The sequence below is a fragment of the Musa acuminata genome, chromosome BXJ2-3 (assembly GCF_036884655.1).
Source record: "Musa acuminata AAA Group cultivar baxijiao chromosome BXJ2-3, Cavendish_Baxijiao_AAA, whole genome shotgun sequence".
Taxonomy (NCBI): Eukaryota; Viridiplantae; Streptophyta; class Magnoliopsida; order Zingiberales; family Musaceae; genus Musa; species Musa acuminata.
Window position 1 is genome coordinate 40,141,745 of NC_088340.1, and position 15,029 is coordinate 40,156,773.

General features: G+C 43.2%; 3 protein-coding genes across 7 annotated transcripts; 2 read left to right on the forward strand and 1 right to left on the reverse strand.

The window, feature by feature from the left end:
• Nucleotides 1–23: 23 nt before the first annotated feature.
• LOC135608225 (uncharacterized) lies at nt 24–7,839 on the forward strand. 5 transcript variants are annotated; one of them, XM_065100866.1, is made up of 11 exons: nt 24–220; nt 795–928; nt 1,340–1,504; nt 2,406–2,586; nt 3,451–3,507; nt 3,592–3,662; nt 4,055–4,133; nt 4,214–4,273; nt 5,128–5,228; nt 5,306–5,384; nt 6,530–7,839. In XM_065100866.1, the coding sequence occupies exons 1-11, from the start codon at nt 155–157 to the stop codon at nt 6,641–6,643; spliced, it is 1,107 nt and encodes a 368-aa protein (XP_064956938.1). In that variant the 5' UTR covers nt 24–154; the 3' UTR covers nt 6,644–7,839. The 5 variants fall into 5 exon arrangements, with proteins under 5 accessions (XP_064956938.1, XP_064956939.1, XP_064956936.1 ...); XM_065100867.1 differs by having other exon boundaries at nt 5,324–5,384; nt 6,530–7,831; XM_065100864.1 differs by lacking the exon at nt 6,530–7,839 and adding an exon at nt 5,898–6,476.
• A 1,078-nt stretch (nt 7,840–8,917) lies between these two features.
• On the forward strand, nt 8,918–12,631 carry LOC135608226 (sulfate transporter 3.1-like). Its single transcript, XM_065100869.1, has 12 exons — nt 8,918–9,404; nt 9,478–9,685; nt 10,185–10,356; nt 10,579–10,644; nt 10,833–10,946; nt 11,016–11,132; nt 11,239–11,365; nt 11,447–11,733; nt 11,805–11,995; nt 12,076–12,161; nt 12,234–12,310; nt 12,384–12,631. Exons 1-12 carry the CDS (start codon nt 9,050–9,052, stop codon nt 12,570–12,572), a joined length of 1,989 nt encoding a protein of 662 aa, XP_064956941.1. The 5' UTR covers nt 8,918–9,049; the 3' UTR covers nt 12,573–12,631.
• A 242-nt stretch (nt 12,632–12,873) lies between these two features.
• LOC135607614 (vicilin Car i 2.0101-like) lies at nt 12,874–13,918 on the reverse strand. The gene has a single exon (XM_065099565.1). It carries the CDS (start codon nt 13,888–13,890, stop codon nt 12,874–12,876), a length of 1,017 nt encoding a protein of 338 aa, XP_064955637.1. The 5' UTR covers nt 13,891–13,918.
• Nucleotides 13,919–15,029: the final 1,111 nt, after the last annotated feature.

Genomic DNA, 15,029 nt, shown 5'->3' on the forward strand with positions numbered 1-15,029 from the left:
CTTGTTAGGGCAAATGGGCTCAATCGAAAGTGGTTGCCGCCGGGGCCGCGCGCTAATGTTTCGGGCTCCGTCCTTCTCGTTCTCTCTTCGTCGCCCTTTTTGGACTGGGCGGCGGAAGCGGGGGAGCTAACGCGGGCGAGAAGTTCGACAGCCGATGGAAGAGTCGGCGGAGATCGTCTCCGATGGCGGCCACGAAGCTGCTGCTGCGGCGGCGATCATGGTTTGCGTTCTTTTAATGTTGATCCTCCTCTTTCTCCTCCTGTTCGATCTTGTCGTTTGTCTCGTTTTCTGTTCTGCATTTACGCTAAATAAGATCTCATGTAATGTTGTGTGAAGCCACCGGTGCAATTGAGATCATAGACTGCATAATTCCATGCAAGGTCATGAAAGATGATATCTTCTTTTATTCATCCTTTTATTGGCGAATAGAAGTGATATCTTCGTCTTCTTCACTTGTTGTACTTCATCCCGTCGCGTAATGACGTCCAATAATGTTTCAAGATTCTAATTGCTTCTTAAAAACTACTAGAAAAATCATTTCTTCAAGCTAATAGAATCCCTACATTGACTACTCCGATACTCCACACCTTCAGGGAAAGTTGTGTGTGCAAACCGGCAATTGTGGAATTACAGATTTACGTGATGACTTCTCTCAACATGTTCTGCCTCCTAAAGGAAAATAAAAGATGGCGCATGTCCTTATTTAGTTTCTGAAATGTCTCTCGTGAAACTAAACATTTTTTGTTGTTGTGTATAAATCCTAGATCTCTTATTTCACTTTCGTTTGGGAATAGGACACGGAGAATGGGTTGGTTGAAGAAGAGAAAAATATGGACGTCAAAGTGGCTCCAGCACTGATCTCTGTTCATCCTTTTGAGAAATCAGTTGTCGTTGCAGTGGGTTCTGAACTCCGGCTCTTCAATTTAGAGTAAGCTTTGTAAATTTTGAAATATCTCCATGGAAAAATGATTACTCTCATAGATATGTCATACTTGACAATTGAATTTGACAAAAATCATAAGAATTGAGTGGTAGGTCTCTTTTAAGTTCAATATTGATATCTTTTTCTTCGAACCAGAATACAGTTCTTTCTTGAGTAATTGTCAGTTGCTTTGTGGCCACTACTACATGGTAATAAAATATAATATTAATATGTTAATGCTTGGAATTTTAACAGATATGGAAAGCATTCGATAATGTGATAGTAAGAGGCAAACATAGCTTGGGGCCTTAGGCCATTTATTTTGAATCATTTATGAGCCCATTTAGATAAATAGCAGGACAATATCTATTTTTCTTGTTGATGTTATTTTGTTTGTCTTTGATTTATTCCCAACAGAGGTGACTGCTCGGTCTCACTGAAAGATGATTCTGGCGGGCCTCTTCATTCAGATGCTATTAGAGCAATTACTTTCGGTGCAAATGGAAGACTTTTTGTGTCTGCTGGAGATGACAAGCTTGTCAAGATATGGGCAACAAGTACCTGGCATTGCGTTTGCTCTGTGTAAGTTTTGAGTTTTGAATTTTTCATGGTAGATAAGATTGTTCTATTTTATTATTTTGGGGGTGGAGCTGGTGGAATCTTTGCATGTGTGCATGCAAATTCAAAATATGTAATTGGTAAGTAATATGGGATATGAGTGTTGTTCTAAAGGTTGCAATTATGTAAAGTTCTCTTAGTTTCATATAGTGAAGAAAATTCAGATTCCTTGCCTGTTAATATTGTGAATTCTTTTCTTTGGATTTTATTCCTATAGCATCTATTGTTGACCTATATGATGAAGACCATTATTGGCCCTTAAGATTCTGAGTGGTAAGACATTTTTGCCAGTATATTTAACAAATAAAATCCTAAATCCTTAGAGGCTCTGTCATTCAATGTCTCTTACCTTTGTTATAAATCAACTTTACTTAAATTAGCAGCTTTCTCCACAATATCTAGGTTTTAGACTTTTAGTTAAATTCATGGTTTGGAAGGACCAGTTGTACTAAATATAATCCGTGCCTTATTTTAAGCTGCCATACGAATGTCCATGTATAGATTATAATGTGTTTTAGCTTATAGATTTCTTAGCACATTAGCACATTCGAGTTAGTTTTGATGCATAAATAAGAAGCCTTGAACATAGCTGAGTTTTATGTTGTAACAGATGGTATGGTGCAAAAAATTCAAGTGGACAAGGATCTATTCTTCTATAGATGTTTGATGCAAATTCTACTGGTAGAATTGAATTTAATCGTGATATAATAATAAAAGTAAATCTGATGTATCTGCCAATTGAGTATGTTCATCATGTATGGTTACTCTAATCAAGTGTTTTCATTATTCCATATTTTACTGCTATCAAGCACCTCTTGTGTGGGAAAATGACAAATTTGCACTGCTGTGAATGGCTAATGTGCAGATCTGCCGACAAACGAGTTAGTGCAGTTGCTATTAGCCACAATGGCAAATATGTTGCTTTTGCTGATAAGTTCGGAGTTATCTGGTTAATCACACTGGATGAAGATGATGCTAATCAGTCAAAAGTTGATGACAAGGCAGTGCCAATTCTAGGTCATTACTGTAGTATTGTTACTAGGCTGGTATGAGTTTTTATTGTCCAAGTTTTTGAATATTCTTGATGATTTTGTATTATTTTTCTTCTTGTCCTTTATTTTCCTTTTCTCTCCATCCAAATGAATTCCTCTTTGTTCAACTTCACTGAATCTGCTTTGCTCTGCTATAAATGAATTAGATGGCATTTTAAATTGTTGCTGTCATGGAAGCTGTAAATTATTACCTTTTCCCTGTGTAGCATTGGTCAGTGATAATGTTCTGCTTGGACTATATGGCATTTAATATTGCCGATGTCTGATTTGAGTTTTATTTGTATTTAATTGGTTTGTAAAATCAAATAATGTTTGTGGTTGAATCCTTAATCTTGGAATCCAGGAAACTTGCCACTACTGATATGGGAGGAAATTTATAATTATTTATGTTTTTTGTGTCATTGATTTCAACAGAGTTTTGGTTTTGGTAAAAGAAGAAAAAAAAGGATTCAAGGTTCTTTGAAAATTGTTTTAGCTTGTAATTATTTATGAGCTCTAGTAGAACATATTTTTCCAGTGAAAGCTATTGTATGATTTTTACCATTTCACAAGCATGAGTTTTAAGGTCTGTTACAATGAAATATGTTCCTTGCTCAGTGACTACTGAAGCATATATTTATTTCTGTTCCTGCAAATCATAGAAGACTGTAAATAAAATATGGTGGTGAACTAACGACCCTATGGAAGAAGGAAGTTTAGTGAATAAACCTTGTTTTCTGTATTTGATTAGTGATTATGACTTGATTTTTAGATAAAAAATGATCATTTATTTACATTGTGTTATGTTGCTTCCCTTGTGGGGGTCTAATTTTGCTTAATCATACAGTTTTGGTTGTTTTTCTGTTGTTAAATATGCAGGAATTCTCACCAGATGACAGGTTCATTGCAAGTTCTGATCGTGACTTCAAAATTCGTGTATGTATAAGCTTTTTAGACTACTTAGTTATATGTGGAACTCTCCCTGTTGTCTCAGAACATCTTTCATATTCCCACTTGCAGATTACTGCATTTCCTAAACGACCCCTAAAAGGTGCACTTGAAATACAAAGTTTCTGCCTTGGTCATAAAGAGTGAGTTATGCATTAATTCTTTCTTACATGCCCATTATATTGTTTATTTACTTCACTCTCTAATTTACTTGTGCTGATGGATTAAGTTTTTTTTCACTATGTAAAGCAACTGGATATTTAACAAACATTAGCTTGCTCGTAGCAGAGTTATGGCTCTTGAGTATATAGGAATGGGTAATTTAATGTTGTTTTAAGACATTATATTGAACTGATGCAGTTTGGAGTAAGCATGCTGGCTATGCTGGTGCAGAACCAGTTATGTGTTGAGCACTTGATTTTGCCATCCTTACATTTGTCGTCCTTACATCACATGTTGAATTCTTGCCCTCCATGTATTAATGTAAGATCTAACTTAAGTTGCTGTTAGATAACATTTTTTTTTCCCTTTGCAGCTATGTTTCTGGTCTTTCCTTTGCATGTCCTTCAGGTTATGACCATGGCTTTCTTTTCTCTGGAGGGGGTGATTCAACTGTGAGTGCACTGAACTGACTAGGAATATGAAAAACATTGTTGCTGGCATGTATGTATAATGTGGCTTTTGCTTTATGTAGGTTCGCTTGTGGGATTTCTTTTCTGGCCTTCTGCTTGCTACCTGTGAAGTTGGAGCAAAGGTACACAGATTGAGCTTATTTTATTTTGTGTATGGAAAATTAATAGTTGCGTAGAACTTGGTTTCTAATCATAACAGTTCCTGAACTATAGATTCTTATGATGCCTCATCATCTAGAATCATTTAGGGTTAATGTTTTTCTTATGGTACTTGCAAATTTTATGAATTATGGATGCTGCCAGAAAGGTAGGTGCTGACCCAATTTACCATTCGTATTCACAAGAAAAGACTCCCTTTGGTTTAGAGCTGACAGGACCCAGGAGCCTTATTAGTTCATATAGGGATGACAGTAGATAGGTTAGTAGGTAACAGAAAGTTGGAAATGTTCAAAATTTTCTCGGGGTCCGCAGAGCTATTTTGCTTTGTGTGACAGTATTTTTGTTGGATATGTTGGTCTGAACTGATTACATTAATATACAACTTTAATGAGTCTTTTAATTTAGATCTTTTGAAGGATTTATAATGCTCCATTGAGATTCAAATGCCCTTCTCTGGATTTATTGTTTGGCTTTATGTAGACCGTTTCATGTTTTGCATGTGATGATTGCTTAATTGTTGATTACCTAGATGACTTATTCAGTCTTCATGGGCTTCAATTTATCTAAGAGGATACACGTGTTATCATCTTATGTATGTGCAGATGATGCATCTGCCCACATTCTTTAATTGGTTGTTCTTCAGTCTTCTTTATTTTTGACTATTCATCATGACGGAGTCAACTAGTTATTATTCTTTTTCAGTCAGCTAATGTATCATTATCTGAAAGCTTTCTGGTTTCTGAAAGCTTTCTGATCTATGTTATTATCTGTCAGTCAACTAGTTATTATCTGAAAGCTTTCTGGTTTCCTTTTTAAGGCAGAATTGTTACAATCCACTGGAACAAAGGATAGTTATCCACCAGTAACTGATCTATGTTCCTCTTCCGATGGTACGATAATTGCTGTTGCCATTCAAAGGTAAGTTCAGTGACATTTTTTTACAGTTCTCTTCAACATTTCTGGACACGACAAACTTGTCATTGTCTGAAAGTCAGTGATATGCGGTATTGCAGTTTGCATGGAATAGTGCTTCTGAATTGTGATTTTTCCGATAGGACTCTTTCTGTTGCCAAGGTAATAATCTGACCCAGAGATGTAATTAGCTAATAGACCCTGCACGCACATCTGGCTATTCTAAATGCATACTGAATGAAGCCAAAGGGGGAAAATGATGGAGCTAAAAAACATGAAACCCTCTTATTGTATTATAAACCTGTGTGTAATGTCCATTTCAGATTTGGGCTTTCAAGTCTGGTTTTACCTCGATTTATAGGCCTTTCAAGTTTGATTTTACCTTGATTTGCTTCTACATTACTTTCTGCTTCACTCTGTGTTAACCCTGTTATTTACCTGCCTTCACAACAGCATGTAAAACATTTGCGAAGCTTCTGAGATTACTAGATGGATTCTTAGTGACCTATTTGCCATTTTTTCTGGTAGTAGTTCCTTTAGTACATCATGCGTTCTAAGTATATTTCCACCATACCTTCTCGAACTGGGCAACTGAGATTACATGAAACATATTTTTTTAGTAATGAATGGTTTGGAAGATTGTTTTTTTCACTTTTCTTTTCTTCTTTCCATTAGGTTGTTACCTTGGAAGAGAATTATTTCCCAACCAGCTTAGCATTGAGTACCTTCACACAACGCATGTGGACAATTATGGGTGCATCTAATGATCTTGCCCCATCCACGACCCAGTTACCAACCCGCATTAGGGTCATCTCTGGCTTTTGCAAAGACCGATCCAATGACAATGGCCATGATCCTATTGTTTTGGAAGACAATGAAGTACCCGGCGGCCAGAAACTCCTTTCGCATCTGCAGGGGAGTCCAGACGTTACCAAGGAAGACGCAGCCTTAGCGGCAGCAGCCGAGGCAGTTAAAGTATCGATGCGAAACATGCTGATAAAAAAAGAATACACATTGGATAAAAGAGAGTTGAGAAAAAGGAACAGAAACGACAGGAAGCTAAAATAGAACCTCTTGCAGTAGTAGTAGTAGTTCTGTTTTTGGAGTTAATGGTGTTCTTAGTGATAATTTATGAACATTTCTACTCACTCAGGTGTCTGTGCTCTACTTCTTGTTTCTGTAGTAGTAATTTAGGGCAATTGTATCGGGTCTCTTGATCACAATAACTGCAATAGATCATGATGGATTTCGATATGAACGGATGCCTTTGTTCTACTCCTCTACTTACCGTTGTCTCCTTTTCCCAGGACATGCCAACCGTGGCATTTGGCCACGAGAGATTGCTTTCGGATCTACTGCTGTTTTCTGCCAGCAATGTGAATCTTCTTATGAGGCCTCGGAACATTCATTGTTGGCAATAGCATTCGGCTCCCCATTCAGCTGCTTGCCGGCTTCGTTGCCGTCATCTTCTCAGTGCTACACTCAAAGGCCAAAGGAAGCTTATTTTTACCTGCAAAACTCAAAGATTGATTCCACAGAACGTGCAACTCTCTCTAGCATTCCACTGACCGACTCTGGTCCTACAGCGTGTCAGATTTGGGACCTCCGAGGATACCGAGGACACAGTAAGATGCTGAACACAGTTGACCGTGCGAAAGGGAACTCACTTTGTCACCACTGTCCATGAGGGGGGGGGCCAGCCATTATACTCTGCAGCTCAAGTGCAGCCTGGTCTTCTTCCACATCTCCTTCTTCTTTGAGGCTTTGACCAACGCGAAGAGGCGGAGAGGAATACATGCTCTACTTGCATGCGCACATCGTAAAGCTTATCATCCTCGATTATAGGACTCATTGGTGTCTTCATTGCACCGCCACAATGCTCTCTTCGGAAGCTGACTTCAGAACATTGTCGATTGAGTGGATGCGAGGCAAGCCTTGCGTTGACCACTGCCGAGCTCACGTTTCAAACAGAAAGGGGGGAGTCCGACCAACCACGATTCGCGTAAATGGACGCCGCACTCGAGACAGTTTCTGCATGTGGACTGTGAAGGATTCCAAAGTCATACAACTTTCTCATCAATCCTGTGGATATCAACAGAGCTGAAGACAGTCACACCTCCCCAATCACCTTCTCCACCCAGAACATTTAGATCAATAATACATTTTGGATCACCATGCATTAAACGGATAACTTGAACTCTGTCTCACCTACCGTGAAGCAGCAGAGAAATGGATGCATGTGGAGACCACGCTCCTTTGGCTATTATATTACTCTGAGAAGCAGCAGTTTTCAAGACAATCCACTTTGTGACCAGCCAATACTGTAATCGCCGAAAGCTGCAGAGTCTCGGAAATTGATCCGTATCTTGAGGGGCTGTTGAAAGAACACGCTGCTTCTTGTCAAACCGTGACGAAGCTCGAAGAAGTTCGACTGCAAAGCAACAAGAGTCAGCTTGACTGAGGTAATTGGCATACCAGTGTATCATTTAGAATCGAGACTTTCATGCCTTCACGGTGTACTTCATCATCACACAGAGCTTTCTTCAAATCTGGCTGTCGAAATTTGTCAAAAGGCTAGAGATAATATGATATCATTCCCTTGACATGACAAGGATGTGATGACTTTGCAAGGCTCAATGAACAATAACAATTCACGTAAAGCTGTGTCGTTGATCTTCCAGCCATCATAAAACTTTCCAAATGCTCGAAGGTTGGTGTGTACATGATCAGTTCAATTCCTTGGACTGAAAACTAGCCGAGGAGAAGAACAGGGGTCAAAGGTCAAAGGAATTAGGCCACCAATACCCCCATAAACCTTTCAGATTCTACCTCTATGATATCAGCATGGACTTCAAAGTCAATATTGTATCAATAAAATACAAGTAATATAATTGCTGGATTGATTTAGGAACCAACTTACCATGTACTGATTAATTAAGATGCTCATCTTATTGGAAATATGGGGGATCACTCCATTTTTCTTCAAGGCATCAAAAACCAAAAATATGAAAAACTATCATGAACACTTTTGTTATTTAACTAAAAAATTATTAAATAAAATATATATTGTATGATTTATATGATTTGGCCAGAAATAAAAATAGAGATACTCAATATTTCACATGTTAAAATATATAATAGTATACCCCTTGGTTTCTGACCATCCAATCCAAATTTCAAGATGATGTGAGTATGAATCTAATATCCATACCATTTGTATACTACCATATCTGTATCATACGTTTAGACGTAGAGCAAAAAGAGAGAGACAGTTTGGCAGCGATCTACTTCAAGATTCGTAATCTAGATATGGGACAGGGGCAACCGTCCCACTTTGGTTTCCCAGTTGACTCGGCAGTCAACTGATTGGACCAGCTCGCGGCGGTCACATCAGACGGTCAGATGCCGATCATCGCCAACACGCGGCGCCACTCGAATCGACTTGCAGTGTCGGGCCTCCCGCTGAGACCAAACATCGACGCTGAGCCACAAATCCCAGATTATTCCTAAGCTTTCCCTCGGCCACTAATTTCCCTCCACGTCGCCATCAGCTTTCATGCCACGCCTTCCTTCGGACCCACCCGCACTTCCCTCAAGAGGGATTTCGTTAGGGGATCAGAATCCTCCGCCGGCGCACCACAACCTACCTCTTCTCCATATATACACAACCCCCCTCCCCTCCCTCCCTCGTCAGGGGATCAGCTGCAGTCTTCCTCGCTCCTCACCTCTCCTCCGTTGTCTCTCTCTCTCTCTCTCTCTCTCTCTCTCTCTCTCTCTCCCCAGCTTCTGACTCACCTCATCGACTCTCTGACCTCGCATCTTCCACAATGGTGACAGTGGAGAATTCCGACGCCGTGTTCCCGTCGGGGACCGTGGACGGGGTGGAGCTGACCGGACACGTCCCGATCCCGCCGTCGAGATCGTTTCTTGCTACGTTTAGAGCCAACCTCAAGGAGACATTCTTCCCTGACGACCCCCTACGGCAATTCAAGAACGTGCCAGGGTCGAGACGGTTTCTGATGGGATTGAAGTACTTCTTCCCGGTCCTCGAATGGCTTCCCAGCTATGGCCACAGCACCTTCAAGTCTGACCTCGTCGCTGGGATCACAATCGCTAGCCTTGCCATACCACAGGGGATCAGCTACGCCAAGCTCGCGAACCTGCCACCGATTCTGGGCCTATGTAAGTGCATGCTCGGAAATCAATGGTGGTGTCGGCACGATTTCAGCTCTCACTCCATTACATACGTGTGCAGATTCGAGCTTCGTGCCGCCGCTGGTATACGCCATGATGGGAAGCTCCAAGGATCTTGCTGTGGGGACTGTGGCTGTGGCGTCGCTACTGATCGCGTCTATGCTGGGAAAGGAGGTGCCACCGTCACAGAACCCAACACTATACCTTCACTTAGCCTTCTCTGCAACGTTCTTTGCTGGTGTCTTTCAAACTTCCTTGGGACTCTTAAGGTACAATAACGGATGATTTCTTCTTTCTCAACACACACACACACACACACACACACATATATATATATATATATATATATAGAGAGAGAGAGAGAGAGAGAGAGAGAGAATAAATACATGAACGTATCTGCATGAGATTGGATGGTAGAATTGTCTATTGTTATGGAATATGCCTGAGGAAAAACAAGAATAGGGAAGATAAAGACACGAAAGAAACAGATCTATATGATTTGGCGAGAAATAAAGTAGTGAATAGAGAGAATAATTTGATTTGGAGGAGTCACAGTCTTATTGGTTGTGTATAGGATCACAGTTCTCCCTATTTATGCCCCTAGTAATTACACATGTGAGAGACAAGGCGACAACTGGGAAAGCATCAGGACTTTTACTTTTCCTCTCGAGAAAAAAATCAGATAAAGCAAATTATTCTCTCATTCCTTCTGTCAGAAACACAAAAAGTATACTATCTTTATTTATGTTTCTCCTTTGATGCTTTCAGGCTTGGGTTCATAGTGGACTTCTTGTCCCATGCAACCATCGTGGGCTTCATGGCGGGGGCTGCCACAGTCGTCTGCCTCCAACAGCTAAAGGGAATGCTGGGTCTCCAACACTTCACCACGGCCACTGATCTCGTCTCTGTCATGGAATCTGTCTTCACTCAAACTCACCAGGTTCTTTCTTACCTGTTGCCCCTTCCATGTCTTCTCCTAAAGATGTCTCCTTTTTCTCATGTCAGAAGCACTGCGTACCATATGACCGTTATGATCATGACAACAGTTACATGATCTATTTTGTCTACTTCTCTTAAAGGTTCAGTGTTAGATATTCTCTCACATCTTATGTTAATGGAGATCTGAAGTGATTGGTGGTGGTTGTGGTTTCTTTTCTTGCAGTGGAGGTGGGAAAGTGCGGTTCTCGGTGTTTCCTTCCTGTTCTTCCTCCTCCTCACGCGCTTTCTAGTGAGTCGTCCCTCTCTCATCACTGTTGATTTGGACGAAGCTAACAATAATGTCACATCCATCTTCAAGAAACAAAAATGGGTCAACCAATCTAAGACATTATCTATTCAGTAAGATCTTAAAATTACCATGATGATGATTTCTTACTTGAAGACACGGAGATCATGGTGTTCTTCTTGAACTGACAGAGCAAAAAGGGGCCCAAGTTCTTCTGGGTCTCCGCAGCAGCTCCCTTGACATCGGTGATTCTGGGAAGTCTTCTGGTGTACTTCACCCATGCCGAGAACCACGGCGTTCAAGTGGTGAGTTCTCATAATCTTCTTGCTGCAACAGTTCAAATCAATCCTGAAAGCCGTGCGATCACCGTGCAGATTGGGTACCTGAAGAAGGGTCTAAATCCACCATCGCTGACCAACCTGGTGTTCTCGCCACCACATATGGCTGTCGCACTGAAGACTGGCATCATCACTGCGATCATCGCCCTTGCGGTATGTTTTCTCTGAAGAGAAATTGGCTGCAGCGCCTAAAGTGTCTTCTTGTCTCTATGCTAAAATGCTTCATCTAAATCAGCGCTTGTTTGGTGTGTAATCACAGGAAGGAATCGCTGTGGGAAGGAGTTTTGCCATGTTCAAGAACTACCACATCGACGGTAACAAAGAGATGATCGCTTTTGGGATGATGAACATCGCCGGATCCTTCACGTCATGCTATTTGACCACCGGTGCGTTCCTTGGCATGCAATGTTCTCGTTAGGTTCGGAGTCGTACCAGCTCAAAATCGATGCTAATGATCTGCGTACCAGGGCCGTTCTCACGGTCGGCGGTGAACTACAACGCCGGCTGCAAGACGGCGATGTCGAACGTAGTGATGGCGGTGGCGGTGGCGATCACTCTGCTGTTCTTGACGCCTCTGTTCCACTACACTCCTCTGGTCGTGCTCTCTGCCATCATCGTCGCTGCGATGCTGGGCCTCATCAACTACGAGGCGGCGATGCACCTGTGGCAGGTCGACAAGATCGACTTCTGCGTGTGCATGGGTGCATACTTGGGGGTCGTCTTCGGTAGCGTCGAGATCGGACTAGTGATTGCAGTACGTTCCCTTCCATGCCCGTCCACACTGCACTCAAGATCGGACCTCTCACGAGCGTGCTGCTACTGTAGGTGGCCATCTCCATACTAAGGGTTTTGCTGTTCGTCGCGAGGCCGAGGACGACTGTTCTCGGAAACATTCCCAACTCCTCGATCTATCGGCGGATGGACCAGTACTCGGAGGCGCAGAGTGTCCCCGGCGTGCTCATTCTCCGAGTCGACGCCCCAATCTACTTCGCCAACGCAAGCTACTTGAGAGAGAGGTTAGCATGCAAGAAGCTGTACGGTGTGATGGATTACTTTTCATGGTAGAATTTGCTCACGGACGTGATTCACCAATCAGGATATCGAGGTGGATGGACGAAGAGGAGGAGAAGCTACAATCCAAGGGAGAGATCGGCATACAGTACGTGATCTTAGACTTGGGCGGTAAGTGGTTTCTTCCTCTCCTTTTTCACTCTCCTTCTTCTTCTTGTTCTCATGGCATTCAATTTGTGGCAGCTGTGGGTAGCATTGATTCCAGTGGGATTGACATGCTGAAAGAAATCAACAAGAGCATGGACAGAAAAGGAGTTCAGGTAGGGAGCTTTCGAGACAACCCAATCTTGCTTGTCTGTGTCATTGACATCCCAGTGGTTTCTTCATGATCAGCTTGTGCTAGCAAACCCTGGCAGCGAGGTGATGAAGAAGCTAGACAAGTCCAAGGCGCTCGAAACCATCAGACAACAGTGGATATTCCTCACTGTGGCTGAGGCTGTTGCTGCATGTAATAGTTTTTCTCAGCACCCATGCAAGTCTGACCTCGCAAACCATGAAACAGACTGTGATAGCGTAGTCTAAGAACAATAAATGTGATCAGCTTATCAAATAATCACAACCAGGAGAAGGATTTGGACTCATTCGATCCCTGTTTTCTCTGTTCTCCGTCTTTATTGCTTTCACGAGCAATCTCTGCTGTTTCATTTCAAAGGCAGCTCTCTTATTCATTCATAGTTACCGGGTCGATGCACAGACTCGATTACACTACTACCACATAAGAGACTCGATTCTACTACTGAAAGCAAAGTGTCAGAGCGTCTAACTCTGATAGAAACCTGCAGAGCCACCGTTCGTCACGGAGTGTCCAGTGATGCGGAGATCTCTACTTCACCTCTATCACCAGGTCGATCCCTCGACGTCCCTTCTGCTGCTCCCGGTAACGTTCCTCGCATTGCTTCGAGCACTCCTGCTGCTGGCGCGGGTCGCGGTGCTGCTGTCGGCACCGTTCACGGCACCATTGTAGCTCCTCCTCGGGCTGCTTCGGGTTTCCGCCGGAGCCCCTCCTTTGTTCTGTTTCCTCTCTGTACTGCTCTTCGCATCGGCTGTGGCACTCTTGCCGTTGTCGTGGATCCCGGTACTGCTCTTCGCATCGTCGCTGGCACTGCTGGTACTCTTGGACCGGTTCTCTGTTGTCTTCATCGCTCTGCCCGCCGCCATGTCGCCGCTCTTCTTCTTGTTGCTCCTGTCTGTACTCGTCCTCGCATCGGCTTTGGCATTCTTGCATCCGCCGTGGGTCGCGGTACTGATGTTGGCACTGTTGCTGGCATTGCCGGAGCCGTTCCTGAGGATCTCTGTTGTCGCCGTTCCTCTCCGATCCCTGACCTTGCTCTTCTCTGTAGCGCTGTTCGCACTGCGTCTGACATTGCTGCAACTGGCGTGGGTCGCGGTGCTGCTGCTGCTGACAACGTTGCCGGCACTCCCGGAGCTGCTCCTCGGGGTCTCGGTTCATCTCCAGGACATCCTCTCTCCGGCTCCCGCCTTGCTCCTCTTTCTCGTACCGCCGCTCGCACCGTTGCTCGCACTCTCTCAACCTCTGCGGATCACGCTGCTGGCTCCGGCACTGCTGACGGCACTGCCGGAGCTCCTCTTCGGGGTCGCGGTTGGCCCACCCATCCCTCCCGCCCTTTTTCTGCTGCTCACGGTACTGTTCCTCGCACTGGTGCTCGCACCAGCGTCGTTGCTGCTCGCCTTGTCGACTCTGGCGGCACTCTTGCTTGCACTGCTCGAGACGCCGCCGGGGGTCGATGTTGTCGTAGGACACGACGGAGGCGGCCGAGAGGAGGGAGATGGAGAGGAAAACAAGGGCGGAGAGGAGGACTTTTGCCTTGGCGATGGCCATACTTGGAAGCACAGAAGAGGGTGAGATGGGATGCGGAGGACGGAGAGTACATATAGGCGAGAGTAAAGTTGGCGAGTTTGGACGCTTGTAGACACAAGGTCGGCCGCCGTTCTCATGCACACTGACGAGTGTTCCTCATCGAAGCTGGTCTAATTTACAGATGGCAGGAAGCTCGACAGGACCAAATTGCATGCCGTGGAGGACGAGGGAGTCGAGCACTTGGACGTGGACAAAGTCTCTGTTGGCGAGGGATGTTTTGCTGCCGGCGCGGTTCGGTTCATATTCCGGCCAATTCGAGGTGAGAGGAGACACCGGGTTGGACTACGGAGACTTCACGGGAGACGAGCACGAAGGCAGGAGCGAGACACGGGTACGTCGATGGGGTAGGACGCGGCGACTGGCTTTTGTCGGGTCGCCGAGTCTGCCCGCCACGTCGCCTATCCTTCGTGTGCTCTGCGCATTTAAGATGGATGTATCCCGACGCCCAGCGAGCGGGTCAATACCCCGTCAAACACCCATCCGACGTGGCAACAGGCAAAAGGACGGCCTGGCACAAACAAAACTATAATACCAACGACATACGGCTTCGAGGACATATTTATTAATTATTTTTTTAATCTCATAAATGCTCTCTCATTATCGTCCATTCCTTTTGCTTAGCAACATCGCATGTTCTTCTTAGTGTGTTATGTGCATTTAAGATAAAAGTGATGACAATATCCACTTGGAAAAGGAGGTAGCAACAATGAAAAATATTTAAGATATTAGAGGAAAAAATAAAATATTTTATTATTTTATTTTATTTTTATAAAAATAAAATAAATAATAAAAAAAGATTATAAATAATAAGGTCTATCATCGATATATACTGGTCATTACCAATATGCGGACCGTCCGATATCGCTATAATGTTATAGTATTTTTACTATAGTACTATAGTAATACTATACTATAGTGGTGCTCGGTACGTCCTGATGTATCGCCCAATATACTGGTACCATATCATATCGAGCCTAAATTGAAATATCAATACGATACGACGAACCTGGATAAATAATAAGAAATGATTGTTACGTTATAAAAGTAGTCTATAGAAAAAGTGAACTTAAATCTCAACCGCTCATATTTTCTGAATGAAA